This window comes from Agelaius tricolor, unplaced genomic scaffold, assembly GCF_023055355.1.
Source record: "Agelaius tricolor isolate 1412-34295 unplaced genomic scaffold, bAgeTri1.0.p SCAF_2, whole genome shotgun sequence".
Classification (NCBI taxonomy): Eukaryota; Metazoa; Chordata; class Aves; order Passeriformes; family Icteridae; genus Agelaius; species Agelaius tricolor.
This window is the reverse complement of record NW_027269262.1, coordinates 35,508,355-35,532,208: the sequence shown is the minus strand read 5'-3', so window position 1 is coordinate 35,532,208 and position 23,854 is coordinate 35,508,355. Positions and strand designations below refer to the sequence as shown.

At 38.6% G+C, this 23,854-nt stretch overlaps 1 protein-coding gene across 6 annotated transcripts in view; it reads left to right on the top strand.

Annotated features, from left to right (window-relative positions):
* The window catches only part of CARMIL1 (capping protein regulator and myosin 1 linker 1), a 189,684-nt gene that overhangs the window by 126,418 nt on the left and 39,412 nt on the right, over window positions 1-23,854 (top strand). For all 6 annotated transcript variants that reach the window (XM_071456069.1, XM_071456052.1, XM_071456061.1 and 3 more), the window contains 9 exons: window positions 1,502-1,674; window positions 3,969-4,037; window positions 8,314-8,407; window positions 10,481-10,579; window positions 12,281-12,409; window positions 12,672-12,803; window positions 16,958-17,133; window positions 19,117-19,204; window positions 21,862-22,011. In XM_071456069.1, the coding sequence (XP_071312170.1) occupies window positions 1,502-1,674; window positions 3,969-4,037; window positions 8,314-8,407; window positions 10,481-10,579; window positions 12,281-12,409; window positions 12,672-12,803; window positions 16,958-17,133; window positions 19,117-19,204; window positions 21,862-22,011 (1,110 nt within the window). The remainder of the gene's footprint in view (window positions 1-1,501; window positions 1,675-3,968; window positions 4,038-8,313; window positions 8,408-10,480; window positions 10,580-12,280; window positions 12,410-12,671; window positions 12,804-16,957; window positions 17,134-19,116; window positions 19,205-21,861; window positions 22,012-23,854) is intronic.

Genomic DNA, 23,854 nt, shown 5'->3' with positions numbered 1-23,854 from the left:
TTGCTGATTTCTCCTAGTGCTGCATGGTGCTGCTTTACTGTGAATCTGTCAGCAAAAGGGCTTCTCAGACTTCTGTCAAGAGCTCCTGAGTGCCATTCTAAATGTGATGTTAACATTTTTGTTAATATTGCTTTTAAATTCTTAATAATTCTTTATATTTCTCTTCATGTTGTGCAATAAAATTCAAAAACAGACAGATTAAGGGTATTAGCATAGTAATTTAATAACTTCCATTTAAAATAAAACCAGCATGTGGCTTGTGTTATTATTAGACTTTATAATTATCAACCTGCTGTGCCTCCAAATTATTGTGCTTTTCCTCATTAGTAAGTGCATTTCTTGCATTGTTGCAAGTTTTTTGGTTATCACTGTAATCCAGTGGTGTCTGGAGAGTCAGATCCCATTGTATAGCAGGTATGATGCAAGGACCTTGGACCCTGGAAGGTGTGCACAGTTTGGTTGGCTTATTTTCATTAATCTAATCTTCAGGGCCTAACATAAAGGCTGTGGCTCATTGTTAGGAGATTTTGCTTTTCCTATGCTGCCTATTTGAGGATTTTAGGCTCCAATAATTCATCCTTCAGCATGTGCCTAAGTGGGTGTATAATGACAATACACTTCTCTGTATGGACTCACACTTGAGCAAGGGAAATGTTTTGTGGAGTCCTCATTCATCACCAAAGACAAATTACACTTTTAGGAGCTGTAATATCTATGCAAGGCATGGGGATAAATTAACTGTGGTTCTTGAGCTCCTGATGTTGAGTGTTGGGGGCATTGAGAGTGGAGGAAATATGGGCATTTTTAGAAAAGGTTTTTTTGAGGCTTGGAGTGTGACTTGCTGGAGCCAAATAAGATAGTTTCAGCTTAATATGCTTCATGAAAAAATAAAGTTACTGAAAAATGTTGTAGTATCTATTACAATGAGTAGACTTACTCATTTTAGTAAATACTCAATATTGCTTTGAATTTCAGACCTGGTACAGTTTTATCTTTAACACTTTAAGGAAACTGTTTATGTTTTAACAGTGCCTTGGGCTGTAATTTGCCCTTGGGCAAACGTCTCAGCCTGAGGGAGAGAAGGGGAATGGTAGATACTTCTATTTCTCACTGAAAATGCTAATATTGGTTAAGCAAAATCCACTGGACACTGGAAGTTGTCTTGTGAAGCTGGTGGTTGTTATCTTGCCTTTTTTGAGGTTTACACTGTGTTTTGTATTTAGTAGAACTCAGGAAGCTGGAGGCACTGCCACTTGAAAATAATTTTTTCACAGTGTTGCAACTTAATCTGCTTGTGTGCATGTGTTTGACACCTGTGCTGTAAGTTATTGACTCCCAATTTATCATGTGTTGTTAGGATCTGCAGCAAACATAGAAATAACTCTTTGATGTTTACTGCTGTCCCCAAGAGTTTGGGAAACTTGTAACTTCTTTTAGTTGGTGTTTGAGGAATGAGTGTGTTATCAGCTTCTGTTATCAGTGCATTTTCTATAATCCACAGCCTCTACAGTCACTGTCCCTCGCAGATTCCAAGCTGAAGACGGAGGTCACCATCATTATTAATGCCTTGGGCAGCAATACTTCTCTCACAAAAGTGGATATTAGTGGAAATGCCATGGGAGATATGGGAGCAAAGATGCTGGCAAAAGCCCTACAGATAAACACCAAACTCAGGTAAGTGAAATGTATTTGCAGTAAGCAGTAGAATGGCTTAATAATACTGAAGTTGTTGGCTTATTCTTAATCTGTTTCTCTTCAGAACCTTTCTATGTAGAGCCACTTAAGAGTGTCTTTATTTGGAAGGATTCTCATCCTTCTTTTTCTTAAGAGAACGGAAAATAACAACAGAAAAACAAGAAAAGCAAGTTGTCCCTTCAAAAACATTTCCTTAACTGAAACTGGGGAAAATTTTCTACATTTGAACAGAAAGGCCTCTTGCTGGAATCAAAAGACTTTTCAAATTTCTAGAATGACAGAAAAAATTACATTGTTACAGAGCTCTCTGTTAATTAAATCCAATGTTCTTCTCCAAGCTGGGCCAATTTAAAGCTATGTGAGGTTGCTCAGGGACTTGCCTGTGCAGGTTTTGAAGATCTCTAAGTACCAAGATTCCACAGTGTCCCTGGGAACACAATTCTAGTGCTTAGCTACTCTCTTGTGTTCTGCTTTCTCTTTCTTACTGGAGGCTTTCCCAGCAGAGAAAATTCTGATACTTGGGTAGGAAACTGAAGTGAATTATTCTTTGTCTTCTGAAGTGTCAGTTTGTAGAACTAAGAGCATGTGGAATTCAGAATGGGGAGCAGCATGGACCATCCCTCCTTCCTTTCTCCCCTTCCTACTGTGTTGATGGACCTTGGCATATCTTCTTTGCAACTTCATCTGCCCAGCAACTTCCCTGCTTTTTAGCATGTCTGGCACTGATGGCTTGAGAGTATCACTCTTTTTCTATCCAGCATGTGTTTCACAAACAGTAAAACCTTCAATCAGCGTAAATCTGGATGGGGACCTCTAAATATGTCACCCTCATCAGGAAAGATAATCCTCCCTCCTCCTCTTCAGACTGTGCAGATGAACCTTCCTCAGTGTATTGTCAGTGTAAAAAGCCCACTTTTTACTTGGTCTCCAAGTATTTGTTCCCTGGAGGATAAGAAATTCCCCCAAACAGTCTTGGCTATTTTGTTCAGAGGCAGGCATCCTCTGGCCTTTGTGTTGCTGTGCCCAAACTGAATATTAAAAATGTCAGAAAAGCACTGGAGGGATGGCTTAGGTTTTTTGAATGCATTAACCTGAAATGACCACAATATTTGAGGAAATAAAGTCTTGATACATTTCAGGGTGGCAGACTGAAACATTTCACAGTATGCTGAGTGTCACAGTTGACATAATGTCACCACAGTCTGTGGTGTGATTACAGACTGAATAATGCAATGCTAACTGGTTCTGCCAAAATGTTATAAAATGACACCCAGGTAGAAGTATAAACAGACTTTCCAGTGGCAGAAATATTCAAGATTTGACCCTTAGCATATCTGATGTTTGCTGAGTGAGTGTAGAATCTCTCTTCCTCTCTTTCTTACCTTTCATCTAAAAAACAGAGGGATAATTGTGCAACAACAGAAGGATGTCAATACTTGTGAAAGCGTGCCATTTATCTCTTTTTATCCTCTCTTTTAAACACCAGAAATCTTTGTTTGGTTTTGTGCCTTTTTTTTTTTAAGAACAGCTACAACTGGTGCTCTAGCAGAAGTAAGATTTATCTGCTTGTCTGTCTCTTCTGCCTACTAATGAGATCTTTGAACATGTGTTTGCAAATTGCCAAGCAGTCTGCTTGAGTGGTCTGAATTGGGGGAGGAGGGGAAGGCTTGATCACTCTCATCATTACTGTGTATTCAAAAGAGCTACCATTTATGCACCTAACCTAATGGTTTATTTTGGCAGCTTCTTGTGTTGCATGGGGATTCATGTGAACAGTGTGATGAGCTTAGTGCAGGGCTGAATGTGTAATAGCCTGCAAATTTTGACCTCTGATCAGCATGAATTTTTAAAATACACGTAGCCTATGTGGAACAGAGATTGACCAGTTACTGCAATTTTCTGGTTTTTCAGTATGGCCTTGCAAAGGAGACATTTGAACTTTGGTTTTGATGCTATTCCTCAAAAAAAGCAGGAATTTATGTCCAAATCTTTGTATTAATTGTGCTTTAGAAAAGTAAGGTACTTATGCTTGTGATAAAAAATACAGTAGAGTCCCCTTTAAAGTACAGGAAACTGGATTTTGTGTATTTATCCATAGTTTCTGTCATTTCAAGGATTTACCATCTAAGTAAAGATAAGTTTTTAAAGTGCTGCCTTCTGCAATTTTGAATATTCAGCAGTGTGTTATTTCAATATGCAAAGCTTCATTATGGATTTGTTTGGTCGCTCTTGTTTAACTTACATTTTTCTTTCCTCTTCCCACCACCTCTCAGAACTGTAATATGGGACAAGAATAACATCACTGCACAGGGCTTCCAGGACATAGCTGTGGCACTGGAAAAGTAAGTCTCAAGTAATTGAATGTCTGATGAAGAGGCCAAAGATCCTGAATGATCTGAGCAGCTGCAGTTCTCACCGCAGTCAATATGATCTTGAAGATGCTGAGTGCTCTCAAATTTAAGCGTCAGGATGTTTAATCTAAAGGAAAATTCATGACTTCACATCCTTCAAAAGGATGGGAAGAGGCTCTGTGGCTCTTTCATCCATACTCTGCTATCAGCATTAAGGTCCTTGAGTTCTGCTCTCAGTGTTAAAATTCTGAATTTGGTAATATTTTTCCCTTTGCTTCATTCTCTTGTGTTGATAGTGTGCACAAATTCTATTCTAATGAATGACGCTGTACATAATAACAGAAAATTACTGAAGTGGTCTAACTTTTTTTCTTTCCCCTAGTAAGTTGAAACTAATAGTGATGATCTCAGGAACTGCAGTTTTTCTTTGTAATTGCTGTGCTTTAGGTCATTTTGCTTCCATGAGTTTACTCACAGATGCAGCTATTACCAGTGATAGATGTTAAATTGCTTTCATCTCCCTCCACATCCATCACATTTCTTTATATGTTATTCTTACTTTCCTTAAGAGAGAAGAATTCCAGATTTAAATTAAGCAGCAGTTGAAGTTTTTCGCATCATGAAATCCCTCAGGCAGGAGCAAAGGCTCTCTTTAGAAAGTGAATGTAACCTACTATTGCTAGGTCCTAGACAAGGTATCTTATAAAACTGTATAACTACTTAAGGGAGCATCTTAACCCTTCCAGGGGTCATGAGGCTAGAGCTTATAAAGTTACTTGGTTTGTGAAACTGTTGTAGTCTATATACTCGGTTTTGAAATGAATTCAGTTGCACTGATGTGGGAAATTAGCTAAATTATGTATAATTAAGCAAATCATCTTGCAGTGATTCCATTGATAGTAGTGAATAATAATTTGCAAAGGTTATTTGTCAACTTGCAGACATTTCTCTGTTAAAGGGTAATAGCATGGGGAAGTCTTGTAGGAAAAGAAATGCACTTGTTTTCTGGTTAGCATCAGCTTTATTTCTCTGTTCCAAAGTGTTTGGATGAGTAAATAGAGAAGGGGTGGAAATCCTGAGGCAAAAGCAAGTAATCTAAACAAAAACACCCCCGGAATGCCACAGTTAATTATGTGTCACTGTACTTTTTCTGGGTGACATCTCGTTTATTTAACTTGGAATCTGAGGTCATTTTATGTTGCCTTAAAGATTTTTACATTGTCAGAAACCTTGATAACATCACACACTAAGCCACAAGCAACAAAGGTTTAAACATGAAGAGAGAGACTGTCAGTACTGGCTGAAAACAATTAGGCTGTAAACAATCCATCTTGAAGACATTTTGAGAACATTCTTCACCATATGTTTCCTAAAAATACCTGAAGCCATCAATATTCTGAAGAACCATTGCTCAAAATGGAATGAAATATATTGAAGATGTTTGAGGACATGTGTTCTACGTGTTATTTTGATTTTATGAAAAATATTCATCTGCCAAACCACAAAACAAGAAGAAAGGTAGACTTTAGTTGCATGGGCAGGAGGCAGAGGTGATTTGCAGACTTTAAAAGCAGGCTGAAGTAATTGGAAGGTTTTTTCTTTCCTAATCTCCAACTTTTCTTCATCTGCTTGTTGCTCTTTGAAAATGTTATTTCTGCAAGGGAATTCCAGGAGCATGGCTGTTGGCAGATTTTGCCCCAGGGGTGTCCCAGACAGGTGGTATGAAGACCTGAGAAGATTTTCTGCAGAGTCCCTTACAGGTGTCAGTTCAGGAGGGCATTTGAGAACAATGGGCATCCTATTCAGCTTGGCCATTAAGCAGAGTCTTGTACTTCTGTGATTTTAATATGAAGATAAACATGTGGTTTGCAGCCTGGAGCCCCCTCTGTCACAGGACTCTGCAGCATTGTTTCTATATTTTTTTCTATATGGACTGACTGAAGAAATAGCTGAAGTTCTAATATCTAAGGAGAAATGCTGGAGTCTGTCAGAGGGCTATGAATTCTTCCCTTAGCAGTGATGTGAAATTCACACACCCTGACCTGAAAAACAGATAATCTTATTCCTGTAAGTAAAATCTCCACTGCAGCACAGAGCATATGTAGTGTGTGGATCAGAAGTTACTACAGGGGAAATAATGTGATGAAATGTAAAACTGTTGTCACACATGTTGTATCTAGAAGAAGAAGTTTTTGGTACCTCTTTTGGGACATCGTCTACAGTCTTTGAGCACCTCTCTGAAATTTAATATCCTTTAAATATAGGTATTTTGCTGAGTATATCGATGTCTTAGGAAATTACTGGATTATTGAGTTTGTAGCAAAATGTGCTCCTTTACAAGAGACAAGTGGAGTGTTAATAAAAGGAAGAATGGGGGAATATTTTAGACTTCAAGGAAACGGAGAAAAACAAAGCATAATGATAAAGTTGAAAAGTGAGCTTTAAATTCTTGATATTTTCCCCTAAGGGCTGGTAAATTCTTAGATGAAAATAATACTGTGTGTCTGAAAGCAACCCAAGTACAGAGGATTTCCTTCCTCCTTTAGGGTAGGAAGGAAAGTTTTGCCTCTGTGATTGTGTGTCCATGAAAATCTCCTTACCTTTCATTTTCCCTCCTCCAGCTCTGTGTGTCCATATGTGTGAGGGAGGGTGCACCAAGTCTTTGACTAAATTGAATTTAGCATATAACTGCTAGCATGAGAGCTGGCAATTACAGATTTCAATGAATGGGATGTATTAAATGTCAAACAGCTGCAGAGATCCTTAGAAATCTACCTTTTTTTTTTTTTTTTTTTTTACTAAATAAATACACCACCTGTCAGGGAATCAGCAAGTTCTGTAATTATCTGTCCTTGAGCTCAGCATCTTTGACATTTAAAAATTCTCCCCATGGTGGTGGACACTGGTTAGTATTACATGAGGACACATATCAGGGTCTGTATAGTTTGCAGTGTTCTTTTGAAGGACAAGACAGCTAAAAAGAAGAGTTAATTTTTTGTCTGATGCACCAGACAGTTGGACACTGTGGAAGGACAGGGATTTTGCCTGCACTGACAGCCATATATCACTGTGTTTGCATTGGGGAAGAAACATAAAAGCCTTCCGTTATAATTTAAAGTAAAATGTTGGGTGGTATCAATGAGGAATCGGTGTGTTTGCAGTTCAGGAGGACACTGCCCTTCAGAGAATGGTGTTACATGTGTCCAAGCACCTGGTGGGAGAAGAAGCAAAAGAAGCTTGGAGTTTCACACTATTTAAGGTGTCTGCTGATGGGAGTAGCGTGGTCTGCTGTCATCAATGGTGGTGACTCAATTGAAATTGCCAACTTCAAAGCGCTCAAGAATAGAAGGTTCCAAACATATTTGTGTAGCTCTGGATGGAATAGGAACAGGCGGTTAGTGGGATGTTTGCAGAAGGAGGAGAAAGAAATGTTTGCAGGAAATAAAGGATTAATTGAAAATAGAAAGAATAATTTCCTTTCCAGGTTTTAAAAACTTCCTGCTGTTCCTCCCCCACCCCCTTATTCAAGTCTGAAGTTGTGTGGACACACCACTGTAGGTGGCATTTAAGTATAACTGTGTTATGATAGCCAGTTTATATTCTCAGAGTTTAAATGTAATTTTGACTCAGGACCAAACTCCTGTATTTAATTTCTCATTGCAGCAGATGGACAAAGCTGCAGAAATATTTTGCAAGCAAATAAGGAAAATGCAGGGAGCAATTGTTTGCATAAAGCAATGTGGGGATGCTATGCTTGTTTTGTCAGCTTTTTATTAAAAATGCAGCAAGTGTCTTCAAATTGTTGTAAACATGAGAAGTTATTAAATAGTAAATTTCTAAAACTCAGTCTCTTAGTTGCTATCTGTCTGTTACTGAGTATTTCCATTTAGTCTTAGATCTGATACAGTTTCCAGCAGGCACTGATTCTCCCTGTTCTGTTTAGATACACAAAAATAATCTAGCTTTGTGCACAGAGGTACAGAGGGCAGATAGGCTTTTAATCAGCAGCCACTGGGCATTGACCATGTAACTGCTTTTCAAAATCTACCTCTCTGTCTAGTAGTAAAGAATTAGTAGAAAAAAAGAGCATATATACTTCCAACTATTTCACTTAAAAATGTGAAAAAATACATTCTTAGTACCCTCCATGGACGAGCTGGATACATTTATTTCTCCCTTCTAGGTTATTCTTCATAAAAAATTACAGTGATTATGAAGAGATACAGTAATGAGATTAACTTTCACCATCAATTTTTTTTTTCTGTAGGAATTATACATTGAGATTCATGCCTATACCGATGAATGATGCCTCCCAAGCACTCAAAACAAACCCTGAGAAAACAGAAGAGGCTCTGCAAAAGGTATTGCATATACCACCAATGAACAGAAATCAAACCAGCAAAAATATAGTCATTTTAAGTTTCTGAGACTTCATGCTTGGCTGAATAAGAATTCTATACTGGATTCAAAGATTGTTTGGTTTGCAGAGACATATACATGGTAATCAAGTGCTGCAAGAGCTTTTTATTCCACAGAATGCTGGGAATGATGGCTGATGGAATGCAGTGGTGTAGTGTCAGAATATTGTAACTAAAAAAATGCAAACTAGACCTGGTATTACTGTGTGCCTGACTATGAGAGTTAGAAACTGCATGTTTGTTACATATGTGCCTGTGGGTATTACCAAATGTTTAGAATTACTGGCGCACGCTTTTTATATTGGCATAAAAAGCGCAGTCAGCTCTGTATAAGACAAAGGGTGCTCTTCAATTTAAAGGAGGATGAAAACATTTACTGCCTGTGTTTTATATTGTATATATAAAATTCACACACTGTGTTGCCCTAAGTAAGCAACTGCCCCAGCATGTTCTTTTTGATAAAAAAGGTGTTGACAGTATCTGTAGTGTTCCACTTGCCTGAATTATAAAACTCCCATCTGAGTTTTAATATGGTAAATCTTGCAAGCCCCAAACAAGCCTCCTGCTCAATCAGGAAGCACACATTTCACATCTCTTTAATGAGCAGTTTTCCTTTAGCCAGGGTAAGGCCATAAAAATGTTATAAATAGTTCTTACAGATAACTGTGATTAAAAAGCAAATGTCTATGATCCTTGCTTTCTGTAATTTGAGTATCACAGGGAGAAGTGCTGGTAGTTAGTATCTTTTTCTTTGATGCATGAAAATTCTCTCAATTTTGCTTTTAAAAATCTGATTCATGGGGGATGGATGTATTTCTTACATCTCATTTAATATAATTGGCGCGGTTCACATCTAGACTGTAGGTGCATTTCTGAAAAAAATACTGGGAAGCTTCTGGCCATGGGGATTTAGATCTGTGTGTTAATTAGGCGCTATGTACAAAGAGCATTTCCTTTAATTCATATCAAGGTTGCTAAAACTGTTAGATCCCGAGTTTGTTTTAATGTGTGGTTCAGGCTTTCCTCACACAAGATGAGGAAGTTACCTCCTAGAAAAGGTATCAGTGTCAGGAGTGGTGTTGTGGACACAACACAGGTGATTCCTGCAGGTGGGGATGTGAGCCTCCCTGCATGGACTGTGCCTGGTGCCAGGAGAACTGCACTGACTGACTGATGGACACAGCAGCCACCCTCCTGAGCTCTGTGTCTCTGCAGCACATTTGGCTTGGGGTGGGCAATGTGAATAAACCCAGGGATTTGCTCTGGGCATGGTCAGATGTTGCAGTTCTTTCTGCTGCTGCCACCTTAGAGGTGACTGTCCCCACTGATCTCAGCCTCACAACCTGCTGGCTGCTCCACTTATCCTTTCCTCCCCGCTCTCTTTCAGACCAGGTCCATCACCTTTGATGAACCTTGAACAGTTTGTTAATAGTTTTTTTTGGCTTCACCAAGTTTGATAGAGCAGGGTTAGGGGGTTATTCTGTGTGCGATGAAGCTGGCTGATGGTGGGTGTGTACTGCTGGTGACACTTGTGGTAGCCATCAGCAGGAATCACTTGTCTCTAAAGAGCACTTCTGTGCTGCTTAGCTTTAATTAACCAACAGGTGAACTGAGGCTGCACTATCACTTAGGCACTTTTAGATAGTTTATTTTCCCTTCAGACATACTGCTATTCAAATCTATGTCTTTGCAGCTGGCCAAAGACATCTAAAAGAAACGAATCAAATATCTTGAGTCATCATGATCTCTACAACACCTAACAGTTAAGAGTCCCTTCAAATATTTCTCCAGGATCTAATCCTTTGTCAGCATAACTTGCTAAATTGTCCAAAATGGAACACTCTTTCAGAAAAGTTTGCAGATGATAAATAATTAGGTAGCTTTTCTTGTCAGTCCCCAATTCTGACACAGCAGAATCAAAAAATTGAAAACACAAAATTGAAAGCAAATTACAATGTGAAGACTCAAATCAGTTTCCTAATCTTTTTTTTCTGCTTTTTTTTTTCCTTTTTTTAGATAGAAAACTACTTGCTTCGTAACCATGAGACCAGGAAGTACCTACAGGAGCAAGCATATCGGCTGCAGCAAGGCATTGTCACTAGCACCACTCAGCAGGTGAGAATTTGTTACTTAATGGACATCTCAATGCCTAAAATCTGCTTGGGGGGGAGGAAGTTCTCTCTCATTCTGAGTACTTTTAAGATGATGTGCCTCGTGGGTTATACTGTTTCCCAAGAAATATTAATTATCAATGACAATGTATTTGGAAGCAGAGCATGTGTGAGATGAAGGCCTTCTATACAGCAGTACCATGTAGAGAAAGGCTCAAGGTATTACCAAGTAAACTACTGTTGAAACCAGGAACAGTGGTTTGCTTGTGCTCTACCTGTGTTATTAAAAATTAATGGGACAGTGTTTTGTTACTGGAACCCGAAATTGTACTCTAACCTCTTGAGAATGAAAATGGTATATGGAGATATACTGGAATTAGAAGCTGCAAGACCAATTGTTCTATTCTAGTAATTTTTCTGTTCCAATGTCACTTTCCCCCCTCAAATAAATAATCTCTATATGAAATAAGTTTAGATTTTTATAGCTTGTTGGTTTTAGTTGTTCTTTTCTCCAACACCACATACACATCAAGTTTCAGGAAATGTAATTTATTGTTATTTTGAAATAAAGTTACTAATTTCTGTACTAAATTGTGTACAGTAGGGATGGATTTTAAAAACAGTTTTAAAAGAGAGCTGAAAAAGACTCTCTAGTATGATAGAATTGCATTATTATTCCCAGAGTGTATTTTTTTTCTGTCCAGAGGTCCCAATGAGACTTTCTACTGTCTAATAATTAATTAGCTTTTTGTACTTAAAAAAAAATACCCACCCAAAACCCTTTGAAGAGAAAGATTTATGTGGATCTGAAAAGGAGCATGCTGTGAAATTATTTCAGTTCTCATTGCTAATGATATAAGACGCTGGAACGTAGGCTTTATATGATGGTGCGTGCACTCAGATGTTGCTTCAAAATGTCAAATAGCCGGTTCTGATGTATGCTAAGTGGGCTGATAAAGACTTTTAACTATTATATCTCCCTGCCTCATATATCTTAATCAAAGCTGACTATGTGTCAGGCATTCTTAGTGGTTTGTCCCGTAAGATACAGATATACCACCTGCCCTGCATTTGCAGCATGTTGAATGAACTGTCTTGCGGGTACAGATTAAGTTCAATTTATCCCACTGTGAAATGTCTGATGGAAACTTCTGCTTTGATAGTTTTAATTCCCTTGCAACTAGGAATATTTACATTTTAAAAGAATACCGCAGAAGCCTGCGCAGTTGCATTTTGCTTAGACTGGAGAAATCGCTGTTAGTATTTGTTGAATGAACAGAGCTTTCTTTTACTGTCTGAACTTCTTAACAATTCAGAGACCTTTAGACTATAGTCTTAGGTATATCAAAAACATTTTCAGCATTAAATCTGATCCAAAAACCAGACTAACACTTAAATAGGGTAACTTGTTTATTATTTGCAGTTATCCTGGAGGTTTCTGTGGGGGAAATATTCCACAGCATTTATTTTTCCTGATGGTAAATTTTTATTTATTTTGCAATGCTTAGGGGTGTCTTTATGAGATGTAGTTCTTTCCTTCAATAGTATTGACATGCTGCCAAGGTCTTATCATGCCTTTCCAGGTTGTTATATTGTCACTGCAAATCTCATCATGCTACTATTGATTTTCTACCTGGACTGGATTAAGGTTGTGTTTGACCAACATCCTGATGTTTTATCTTTTGTATTCCTTTTGTTCAAGTAGATGATTGACAGAATATGTGTAAAAGTGCAAGATCATCTCAACTCTTTAAGAAACTGCGGTGTGGATGCTGTACAGGAGGATGTCAAATGTGCGGAACGGCTGATGCGGGACGCTAAGAACTCCAAAACAGTAAGCCTTTCCCAGCACACTGGCAGTGATGAGAGCAGTTCTGTGTGTGCTTACAGCTTCTCTGGTTTTAGGCAGTGAAAATAATAATATGTGTCACAAAAGTGTATTTTCTTCAGATAACCAGCTATAGCTAGTATTTAAAGTGATAAGATAATTCTAATTTATGAAGACTTTGTTTCAGCCAAAGAAATTTCCTGCTGTTTGTCCTGGTTTGAAGACAGTGATGAGCCTATTTTCTGAGGATACTCTTCCTGTCTTACAGCTCTTACCAAATCTGTATCATCTTGGTGGAGCTTCTTGGGCAGGAGCAAATGGTTCACTCTCCAATCCAATCCAAGAGACACTTGAATCCATGGCTGGAGAAGTCACAAGGGTAGTGGACGAGCAACTTAAGGTCTGTGGATAGATGTGTTACCATCTCTCACATGTAGAAATAACTAAATCTGAGGTTTTCTGTTAGTAAATGCAAATGTGCCATACTTCATTTTTCTTCTCAGTAGATTTGTATGTAAGATAGCTATCTTTTCATTTTTAGTTTCTTATAACTTTGGGCCATGTAATTTGGAAATTTTTCCCAGCTGGAATAAAATAAAAGTTGCCTGTATGTTTTCAGTGGACAGAAGGAGCATACACTGTTTATTATCATCTTTTCTCAGCTGCTAGAAGGGGAAGACTGATCAATTGCTCCTTCAGCCTTTTGTTAAGACATTTCTCAAGCACCCTCAGAAGCCTCATGCCCTGGAGGAAAGTGCTCAGTAGTTAAGGAGTCCTAGTAGAATGAAAGCTGCTTTTTTATAGGCTCCATGGCAGATTTTTTTTCTCAGTGATCACTTTCAAATCTGATGCAGGATTTCCACTCTACTGTTAACTTGTAGGTATTGAGAGTGCCCAAAAAACTGGTACAGGCAGCTTGACAGGAAATCTTCTCACAAGTTGCCTGCTAAACCTGAACTCTTGAAGTAGATGTTGTTGATCTGTCAATGTTCTCACCTGTGTGCTCAGCCAGCTCCTGCTCAGAAACTTGCACCTTCAGTTATGTTTGCTCTTCCTGTGTAACAAGCAAAGAGCCTTCCATACAGCATGTGCAAAGGTATCAGTCCAGGAAGAAGACAAGGTGGACAAATTTTAACAGTAGGGATCTGTATGGAAGGTGATGAATTTAAAAATATGGCTCTGGGGCAGCTCAGATCAACTTCTGTTTGTGACTAAGCTGCTTTGTCTGTGTTCTGCAGTATTTAAACACTTTGCAACCTTCATCTTCAGATTCTTTGATCTTTCAATTGAAACATGAAAATGCTTAAGTCAGTGGGAATATAATGAAGAACAATAATAATGCCATATTACTAATTACTTTTTTGAAATTAAAAAGTTAATGAGGAGGAAAATGGTGCTCTATTTTTAGTATGTTTCTCCCTTTCCCCATTATATGAAATACAGTGAGAAATTCTGCAGACATGATTTATCCATAAGATTCTTCCCAGTGGAACCTCTGGGGTATTACTGGGACAAGAGTAGTCTGGTCAGCCCTTCACGCTGGGCTTATGCACTTAAATAAGTTCATCTTGGAGAGTCTTATAGAGGGTGAGAAAAAAAGCCTCTTCAGCATTTGGAATGTTCCTGAATTAATGTGTTTTCCATCTACACTTTTACACATTTACAACAAAAGGCACTTTAGCTCAACCATTCGTACTTTTACATTTACTTTTGATCTGTGTGGCAAAAGTGGCTTACAAAAAACTATAAAGTCATAATGCTCTTTGTATACTCCAACACTCATTTTTATTAATTTTCACTTAAGGTGGAAGGATTTTCTTTTAAGTTCTATGCATGGAGGAAGAACTGATGAACATGGATTAGAATTATTTTTTCCCCCCAGTTGTTTAGGTCAATTCAAAACATCATAAGCAGTTTATTATTTGTAAAGATGGATAAGGAAGCTCACATAAAGACAATTCTTTTTGTAGTTGTTGGGGGGAAAAAATCCTGTGTGCTGTAAGAGGAGTTTTGATTTTTTGTTTCCATAGCAACTGGAGTGTGATTCTAAAAAGAAGTTTGGAAATTGGTTATAGGCAATGAACATATTTTAAGTAAATAAGATTTTTTTTCCCTTTTTTTTTTAACTAAAGGAAAGGAAGAGGGGTGAAGAAAGGAGTTACAGTAAGAAAAATCAATATATTGGAATGAGTTGAGTTGACCAGAGGAGAAATTATAGCAAGACCCTTGCCTTTTTCTTCTCCTGCTGGTGTGGACACACAGTACCTGGAGATGCATTATTCAGTCAGTAAAAGCCCAAGGGAAAATAAGCAAGACAAGTGGAACCTATACAAACACGATGGTTTTGTAATGACAGAAGTGCTCAAAATAGTCTTCCTAAATTCTGTCCTGGAGCAAAGAGTTTATTGGCTCCATCACCTGTTCCATTTTTTTATTTTGATATCATCATTCTTCAGTCCTTTTCCTCACTGTATCTTTCCCCTGAATGCTAAGATTTTTTAATTGTGGGTAGCAATTTGTTCTTTTCTTTCACCTGGTGACTGGTACTTGCAGCCCTATGACTGAAATGTGTGCACTTTCACAGTCAATATTGGTAACTATGGCTTGCCATCAGTGAAAGATTTGAGTATGGAATTAGGAGGTGAGGAAAGGTTTCTGTGGATATGGTCATATGAAATCAACAGCTAAAATCCACCAGTAAAGAAATTATGTTGAGCTGCGCAATTGAAGATAAGATCCGAACTCTGACTTAAATTGCAAATTCTCTCAGTTTTTTGAGTAAAAATTGATTTTGGAAATTTCAGAAAAGATCTAGATTTTCCTGCTATGCCTTCTCAAAGCATTTTTTCACATGATCCATTTTGAAAGACCCTGCTTAGACTGGAATTGTAATTCAGCATAGCAAGTCTATCACTTTTATGATTGTGATTCATCAGTAACTCTTGAGAGGCAGGGAATTTTTTCACAATAAACTACACAATTGCACCAATGAATAGATGGTATGGAAAAAATGGATGTGTCAGGAGCTCTCATTAGTAGTTTACTTGGCTCAGTGCTCTCTAACATTCAAGTTCTTCATCCCCCATGGGGATATGGCCACAGAGGCTTGAAAGTCTCTTCATTAGTCAAGCTGCCCCAGAATCTGCTTGAGGACTGAAGGAGGGCGTGTGGGAAGAGTTCTTAAAGGGCATCTTGGGAACCCAGCAACAAGATATATTATTAGCTGTAATGGCAGTTGTCCCTTATAACTCTAAATCAAATGTTGCAAAGATTGGATTTTCCTGTACACTGTGGCCACTTTGTGTTGCTTTGTTGTTTTTTCCAGACTGTAAAAGCTACAGACTCTAAAAGATGCTGCTTTGAATCACTGAATTTTTTATGCAGCAATTGTGTTTCTTTTTTACTCATTGTCTGCATAAGGAAATTACTAGTTATGGTAGGGCTATGCAAAGAGAAAAAAGCTCTGATACTATGGAGTTGAATTTGCAGTCACTCACCTGTGGTATGGGATTGAGAAGAAAAAGGAAATCAGTAGCATTTTCAAGGGGTGCAGTTCTTATTTTTGTGCAATTTACAAATGCCCTAGGTAAGATCTATGCTTACCTAGGCTTACCATTCCACGGAAATGTTGTTTCTTTTATTTTATTATTTGTAAGTACCTTTTTCTGTTTGCTTCTCAACCCTCACTCTTATCAGAGACAAGTTGGCCCATTTCAGTAAACTGGACTCTGGCCTGTTCCTTGGTTTTTTTTTCCACCCTCCTTTTGATTTTTCCTGTGTGGGTGGCCATGCACTGCAACAGGCTGCCTGAAGAGGGTGTGGAGTCTCCCCCACTGGAGATACTCAAAAACTGTCTGCACACAATTCTCTGCCATGTGCTGTAGGGAAACCTGGAGCAGGGAGGTTGGCCTAGGTGACCTTCAGTGGTCCCTCCCAAGCTTTCACCCATTCTGTGGTTCTGTGTGATTAAAAATTGTTGGCTATATCTAAAGTTTGCTGTAGATTTACATGTATATAAATGAGAGCCATATATTAAAGGTTTGCATGCCAACTGCAGATCATGCTTGTAGCTACTTCTTAATATTCAGCTGGTATATTCCAGCCATCTACAGCCTGCTGAGTTCTCAGGATCTCTCTTCCTCATTTACTGATGCTTCTTATAAATTGGCAGGTCTGGAGCACTGATGAAAATTGGTGATTCAGGGCACAGTTTAGAGGGAAGGCATCTGCAGCAGAGCATCCACTGCAGTGGTGGGTGCACAAGGGAAGCTAATTTGTTCTGACAGTTCAACACACAGAGATGTAAATGTTTCATATTTGAAAAGGCAAACAAGTGCAGTCGCGGGTCATTTTCAGAACAAGTGTTTTGATTCTCAAAGCTATATTTTGTAAAATGTCTTCTATTGCAGCTGGATGCAAAATAGATTGGAAAGCAGAAGAAGAATTGTAAAAAATACAAGTCTAAAAGTGTCATATTTGACAGAATAATGCTGTCACTTCCCAGCTAAAGTGAATGTCAGTATCTAATGTTGTTTTTTGCTTACTGTGCTGCAGACACTCCTTGAGTCTATGGTGGATGCAGCAGAAAACCTTTGCCCAAACGTAATGAAGAAGGCTCGCATCCGTGAGGACCTCATTGAGGCCAGCACTGAGAAGATTTCCATCCCACGCACTTTTGTAAAAAATGTCCTCTTGGAGCAATCTGGAATTGATATCCTCAATAAAATTAGGTACTTTAGGAGGCTAATCTAACAAAATTGGAATTTAAATTTTGGGTTGTGTGTGTTTGTGTAGTAGAAGAATTTTAGAATGCTTTTGTGACTCACAGGGAAGTATATTGTGGCATTCAAAGAGCAGGAAATTGTCCTGCAGGTCTGGGAACTTTGATTAATATATTTGGAATCTCTAGGGATGTTAACTAAGATCATGAATGCATGTGCTCTCTTATTTAGTGAAAGATTTGGTTTGTGGTATGCAAATAATATTTTCACGACTAATACTTTTTAAAAAAAACTTTATTTTCTCACCTAACACTGGATTAATGTAATAGAAGGAAATGACACTATTTACTTTGAGTGGTAGCCGTGCTTTGTCTATTGTTACATTTGGTCTTGTCCTATAGCTGGGGCAATCACTTTAAGACTTTGTGTGGGGCTGTGCACAGCAGACTGACATACTTAAAAAATGGAAACTTGGATATTCAAACCACAAACCTGGAGCAGAAACCATTACCCTAAATAACTCTTAGTTTGTCCTGTAAAAAAAAAAGAGGCTTTTACCTGGCCTTTCATTGCTTTTTTTTCATACTGAATGTATACTAGAGAATATATTTACACAGTATAATGTGGTTAACCTGTACTCTAAACCTTTTCAGTTCCTTTCTGCCTCATGCTTGAAAAGCATGACATTGTGCATTGAGATGCTAATAGCTTTGAGGAGGAAGGAAACAGTTTTGCAGACTACAGCAAAATAGGCAGGAAAAGGTGTTAAAGACTTTAGTTATACCTTCACAGTGTTTAAAGTGGTTCAGGGAGTAAGTTTTCTTCACTTCAGTCCTATCAAATAAATCTTGTCCCCAGGACAATAATACTGCCTCTTCTACTTGTAGACGCTGGAGCTGCCAGTGAGGTGAGGGTGCCACACTATGATCTTTCCTGTCTTACATTATTTGAAATTAATTTTGGTACCTGAGGGCGATTCCTTCACTCCCATTCTCTTCCCACTGTGGCTTGGCCACCATTTTACCTCCCTATGAATTGCATTGCCTTTCCAATGAATTCCTTACCTTTTTCTCCAGGCTCTCTGCAGCAGCAATTCTAGCCCCAGACAGAAGTAGTTTTTTTAATCCAATACAGCTCAGTCTACATATGCAAACTATAAACCAAAATTATGTCACTTGCTGGCAAATGCCAGTTGAAAGAGTTGGTGTTGAAAGCAGAGGCAGCAGAGGTGGAGCTTTGGGCTGCAGCTCAGGCAGTTGTGCTTGTTGGCTCCACATCAGCTGCCCTCCACAGCCAGAGTATTTGGTGCTGTCACCAAAGATGGGACCCCAAGGGAGCAATTCAAGGTACATATTTCCTTGAGGGGGAGTTACTAGGGCAACCTTAGCTCACTGTGCAGTTGTGGTGGTGTTCCACATATGTCTGTGCAGTGGAAAAATGGCTGACATGAAGTTCTTGAGACAGAAAGTGGTTACCTAGAGCAAAAGAGGAAGCAAAGTTGTGATGGCATTGGCTGAAGAAACAACATTGTACACACTGTACATTGTACACTTGTCTTTACCAGCTGATCAACACAAAAAAAGAATTGAGGAAATGAATGGATTGTAGTTGTTCAATGGAGTAGTGTTCTATAGGCAGCACTGTCCTAATCCCATTCATCTGGGATGTGTGTTTGTCTGATTTTAGTGGTGGAGTATTCCTCTTTGAGTTTCACTTCTTATTTTTATTCAGCTCTCTTACCCAGATGTTTTCATTTCATCTCATGGAAAACTGTGAGAAGCAGGTTAAATATGGTACAGAGGCTCCTGTGTTTATTGTGTGATTCATGAGTTTATTTCTGAAACCTGCAGTCATGTATCCTGACACCCTCTAATGTTTTACTTCAAATAAAATGACAGCACAGTGGATAATCGTCACACTGTTGAATGTGTATTAAAGACGAAAATCTCCTGCGTGAATTAAGAAGTTCTCTCATTTCTAATCCTCACACAGTGAAGTAAAGCTGACAGTGGCTTCTTTCCTGTCTGACCGAGTTGTAGATGAAATCCTGGATGCACTTTCACATTGCCACCACAAACTGGTGAGTTTTTTCTTGGTTGATATCTAATATGTCAGATCGCAACAATGCTATTTATATTCATAACTTGTTCAGTTTCTCTTTGACAGTTCTATTTTGAAATTGGTTTTATTTTTGTTGACATCCTGACATCTTTTGAAATATAATTTTGGGGCTCTTGTCTCTTTGCTGTAAGAAAGATGTAACCTTGGAAGAGACTGTATTATATACTTGTCCTATTATCTTTTGAGCTGTTGTCAGATCTAGAACTAAAAATGCCATCAGAATGCAGTTTTGAGTTGTTAGTTAAGATCAGTCCTAGTGTTTATCTAGGTGAGAGTATAAGGCTTGGTTGCTTATGAAATGAGAGGAAAGATTTCATTCTTTAGAATTCTTCAGGTTCCCTGAATGAGTATGTTTTGAGGTTACCTCAGAAATGGAGGTATCCGGTTTGAAGAGAAATGAGTCGGAAGGTAGGAGGGGAAGCATTCTTACTTGAAGGTCCTGAGCTGTTGGGAGGCACAAATATTTGTTATAGAGGTAGTTGCCTCATCAAGAGTAGAAGAAATAAACAAATGTGTATCCATAGAAAAATTTTTTTGCTTCTAATGCAAGAAGGCTTTGTAAGGACAATCCAGTACTCTTTTTTTTAAAGAACTCAGTGGGTGGTTGTTCTGATTAAAGTTGTTCTTCAGTTCTAATTGAAATTTCTCTGGCTTCAATTTGCAGTCATGATTTTTTCTTAGATGCTTTTCTCACCAAGATAAGGGAACTATATATTCTTTTTATTTCCTCTCTGCAAAAGTCCTCACATGCATAAAACAAATCACTCTTTCTGCCCCCTCTCCCCCTTTTTTAATGGAAGACTGAGTTACTTGAGCATGCATCTTTGTAATACAGAGCAGCATTGTGTAAAGGTACAACCTCTGGTATCTGGAGCTATGCAGCAGCAGCAGCCTGCTCTGGGAGAGACCACATGAATGAGCTCCAGTTTGTCCTGGAGGAGGCTCAGCTGGAATGAGCAGTGACTGGGCTGTGTCTGTCCAGTGGTATTGCACAACCTGGACATGCCCAGGTTCCTGCACAGTACATCATTTTCTCCAGCCTTTGAGTCACTTCACTGAAAATCCTCTGCAATTTTTCCAGCTGTTTTAGAAGTCACTTTTAAAACTGTGGTTTCCAGAATCATACAGACTATTTAAGTGTTTTAACCAACACAGTCTACAGGAATGAAATTGTTTTTCTCCTGATATTCCTTCTTCCTTGTATTTACATAGCCAAGAATATAAGAATTCCTTCCTTTTGTCAGAGTTTCAGTGGCGACTTAATTTTAGGACCAGGTTTGCTAGACCTCCCTGCCACTAAAGGCTCCTGGATACTTGTTGCTTTTCAGGATTGTGGAATTGGCTAATTGTCAGTGCTCTTGGTTTCTAAGGAATGACTGTAGATTTTGGGCTGGTTTGATTTGCTTTGTGATCCATTTTGGCCTACATGACTAATATGTCCCTTTCACCATTTAATTCTGCTGCGTTTCAGTTAGCTCTAGGTTCTTTGAGATGGTGTAGCACTGATGAAAACCTTGAGGAATACTGATCTCAAAATGCTGCTAGAGAAACTCCTGTCTAATTTGACACTCTTAATTTTCAACAGACAGCTGCAATCTGAGAGCTGGCAGCTAGTTCTTCATACAGCAAAGATTAAATGCACTGATGCAGTTCTCAGCCAGTTCCTTAAATTTGAGTGTCATGTTCTACTAATTCAACCACCCACAAATGTCTGTGTTTGTTGCATTGGCATAGTAGTGTTTGAGGCAACTTTGAAAAATAAACCTTGTTTGACAAGACCTCGGCTTGCCTAATGAGACAACGATTAGCATTAATTATTATTGCAGCTATTTTAGTGTGCTTGAAGATAAATTCATAGCAGCTCTCCAGTTGCTTTTCCTAAGTAGGCACCAGACTAAATGAGATATAATTAACTCAGGTCATCTGTTGACCTTTTTTGATGGTTAACAAAACAGCAATCCACTGGTTGTGCCACGTTGTGCTGATGTGAAGCAGTGGACTACAGTTCTCCCTAGCTGCCTCTTTGAAGACTTCTGTGACCAACTGATTCGAGACAGCTGATCTTCAAATATTTGCTTTTAGCAGATGTTTGTTTAATATTCTCTTCAGTTATCAAAAGAACTAGAAAATACTTCATTATTTTCATGACATCATGAGCCCACTCCATCCCAAATACAACCCAGTGTGGTTTCTATAACATTCCCTGTGGTCCTAGTGGCAGTTTTTGCTATGCAGGTCTAAAAACAGACTTTACTGTTGATACAGCTTTTCCCTATCTATTTCTTCAGTGAAACAGAACAGAGGTATTTAAAACTGTGGGTTTTTTGTGAATAGCAGATTATAACATTTTTGGCCATTGAATAATTATGAAAATTATATTGGCTGATATTGTACATGTCTTTGTTAATTTAAAAAGGGTTCAAGAAAAAGCTTCCTCTCCACACTTCTATTTCCTTTATATGACAAACCCAGTGTGAGGACTAACCAACATAACTGAGCTTTCCTTTTGTACTTGGTCTTCCAGGATTTCTGATTGCTGAAATTCTGTAAACTTTCTAGATGGGGTCTCTTTGTCTTTTTTAAGATTGACTGGCGTGTTCCTGTCTTTATCTCCAGGCTGACCATTTGACCAGACGTGGCAAGCCACTTCCACAGCAGGAATCACTGGAGATTGAGTTAGCTGAAGAAAAACCCACTAAACGCTCCATGATCACGGTTGAGGAGTTGACAGAGATAGAACGCTTGGAGGATCTGGACACTTGTATGGTAAGACACATTCCACAGCTTGTGTGGTTAACCACACAGGTAACAAGGGAAGATACTTCTCAGAATATTATTTAGCAAATTTGTAGTATCAGGAAACTGAAGTTAGGAATTAACTTCTAGAAGAAGTAAATGTTAGATTGGAAAATTTTTCCTGAACTGCATCTTGTTCAGCTGAAGAAAAGCTTTCCCCTTTTCTTCACTTCTTTCCTTGTGCCTGTTCAAGGGCCTTTCCCTTGCATACGCTGCTAGTACAGTAAACACCTCTTTCATGGGGCACAATTTCACAGAGCTTCAGCTGAGGTAATAAATTGGACCATGCTATCCTTTGACAACGTGTTGCTTTCTGCCTTTGTCTTGTGACAACAAATATTTCTGCCTGAAAGTTGTTACTGACTATGAACAGAAGTTGATTTATGTGTCACTTTATTATAAAGATGGCTCTGTGCCATATCATCATCCTTACAAGATGTGAACCCACATGATTGCAAATATAACTGTTCTCAATCTCAAATTCCCCTCCACCCAGCTCAGTCTGTTGGGAGCTTTACTGTGGACAGGAACTTTAGGACGTGTTTCTCTATCACAAATTAGTCAGTCTAATAGGTGGTCACTCCTGAAAGGGATGAGCTTTCTGCTCTACCTTCTTACCTGATTCCTTGGCTATGTGCTTTCACCAGAAGGTAAGATGGAAGAAAAACTGATCGCTGTTCTTTGTAGAAGGTTTGTTGATTCAGCTCCCTGAATAATTGACCTGCAGAGTCAGACAGCACAGGAGAAGGAGCAGCAGGGCTGCTGCTATCTCCAGCAGCTATCAGTTGGTCTCATTTATCTGTAAAACAAAAGCACACCTTCATTGCAAATACCAGCTTAAAATAGGTTCTCTCTCCTTTCCAAATCTCCTGTTTCACTGAGAGCTAGTTTGAGACAATATTTGTCTGAGCATCACAAATCCCTGTGAGGTTTGTGGTGTTGATTACATCATCTTGTTCATCACTGGTACTATCACGTTCCAGAGGCTTTCTGCTGGCTTCATATATAGAAAACTAAACTAAAGGCTTGTTTTGACACCCCACACTCTGCCTTTAAATTTATTCTTGTAGCCTGTTAGGATGGTAGTACTGGAAATGTAAAAAATAGCTCCTGTCTTTATCTTATATCACCATGGTTATATGACAGCATCATATCACTCCACTGTTATCCTTCACTTTGGCCATATTAAAATAATGGAAATGTGATGCTGCTTACACTCTCTAAAAAATGCATTAGATGCTAACTGTACTTATCTTCAGAAGTGTTTATATGTCTTCATTCTCTTCATTCACCCTCACCTTGCACAGAGATTGAAATACCTTTGTGACCCAGATTCTCATCAGTATCTAATTTCTGAAGAGAATGAAGCATCAAATAAACATGAGACAGTAATCTTAGTCAGTGCTAAAGAATCCATTTATTAAAAACTGTAATCCATATTTGGGAGCTGCTTTTTGCATTCTGACTGCAAATGATGTTGCTTGCTGCTGAAAAAATACGCAGATAAATAGATGAATTCATAGAATAGTTTGAGTTGAAAGGGACATGAAAGATCAGGTTCTGTGGACAGGGACATCTTCTATTAGACCTGGTTGCTCAGAGCATAATCCAGTTTGTCCTTGGACACTTTCAGGGACAGGGCATCCGCAACTTCTCTGGGCAACCCATTCCAGTGCCTCATCACCCTCACTGTAAAGAATTTCTTCCTAATATTCTTATCAACGTCCACCCTCTTTCAGTTGAAGCCATTTATCCTTTTTTCTATCACTACATGCCCTTGTAAAAAGTCCTGCCTTTTTGTAGATGCCCTTTA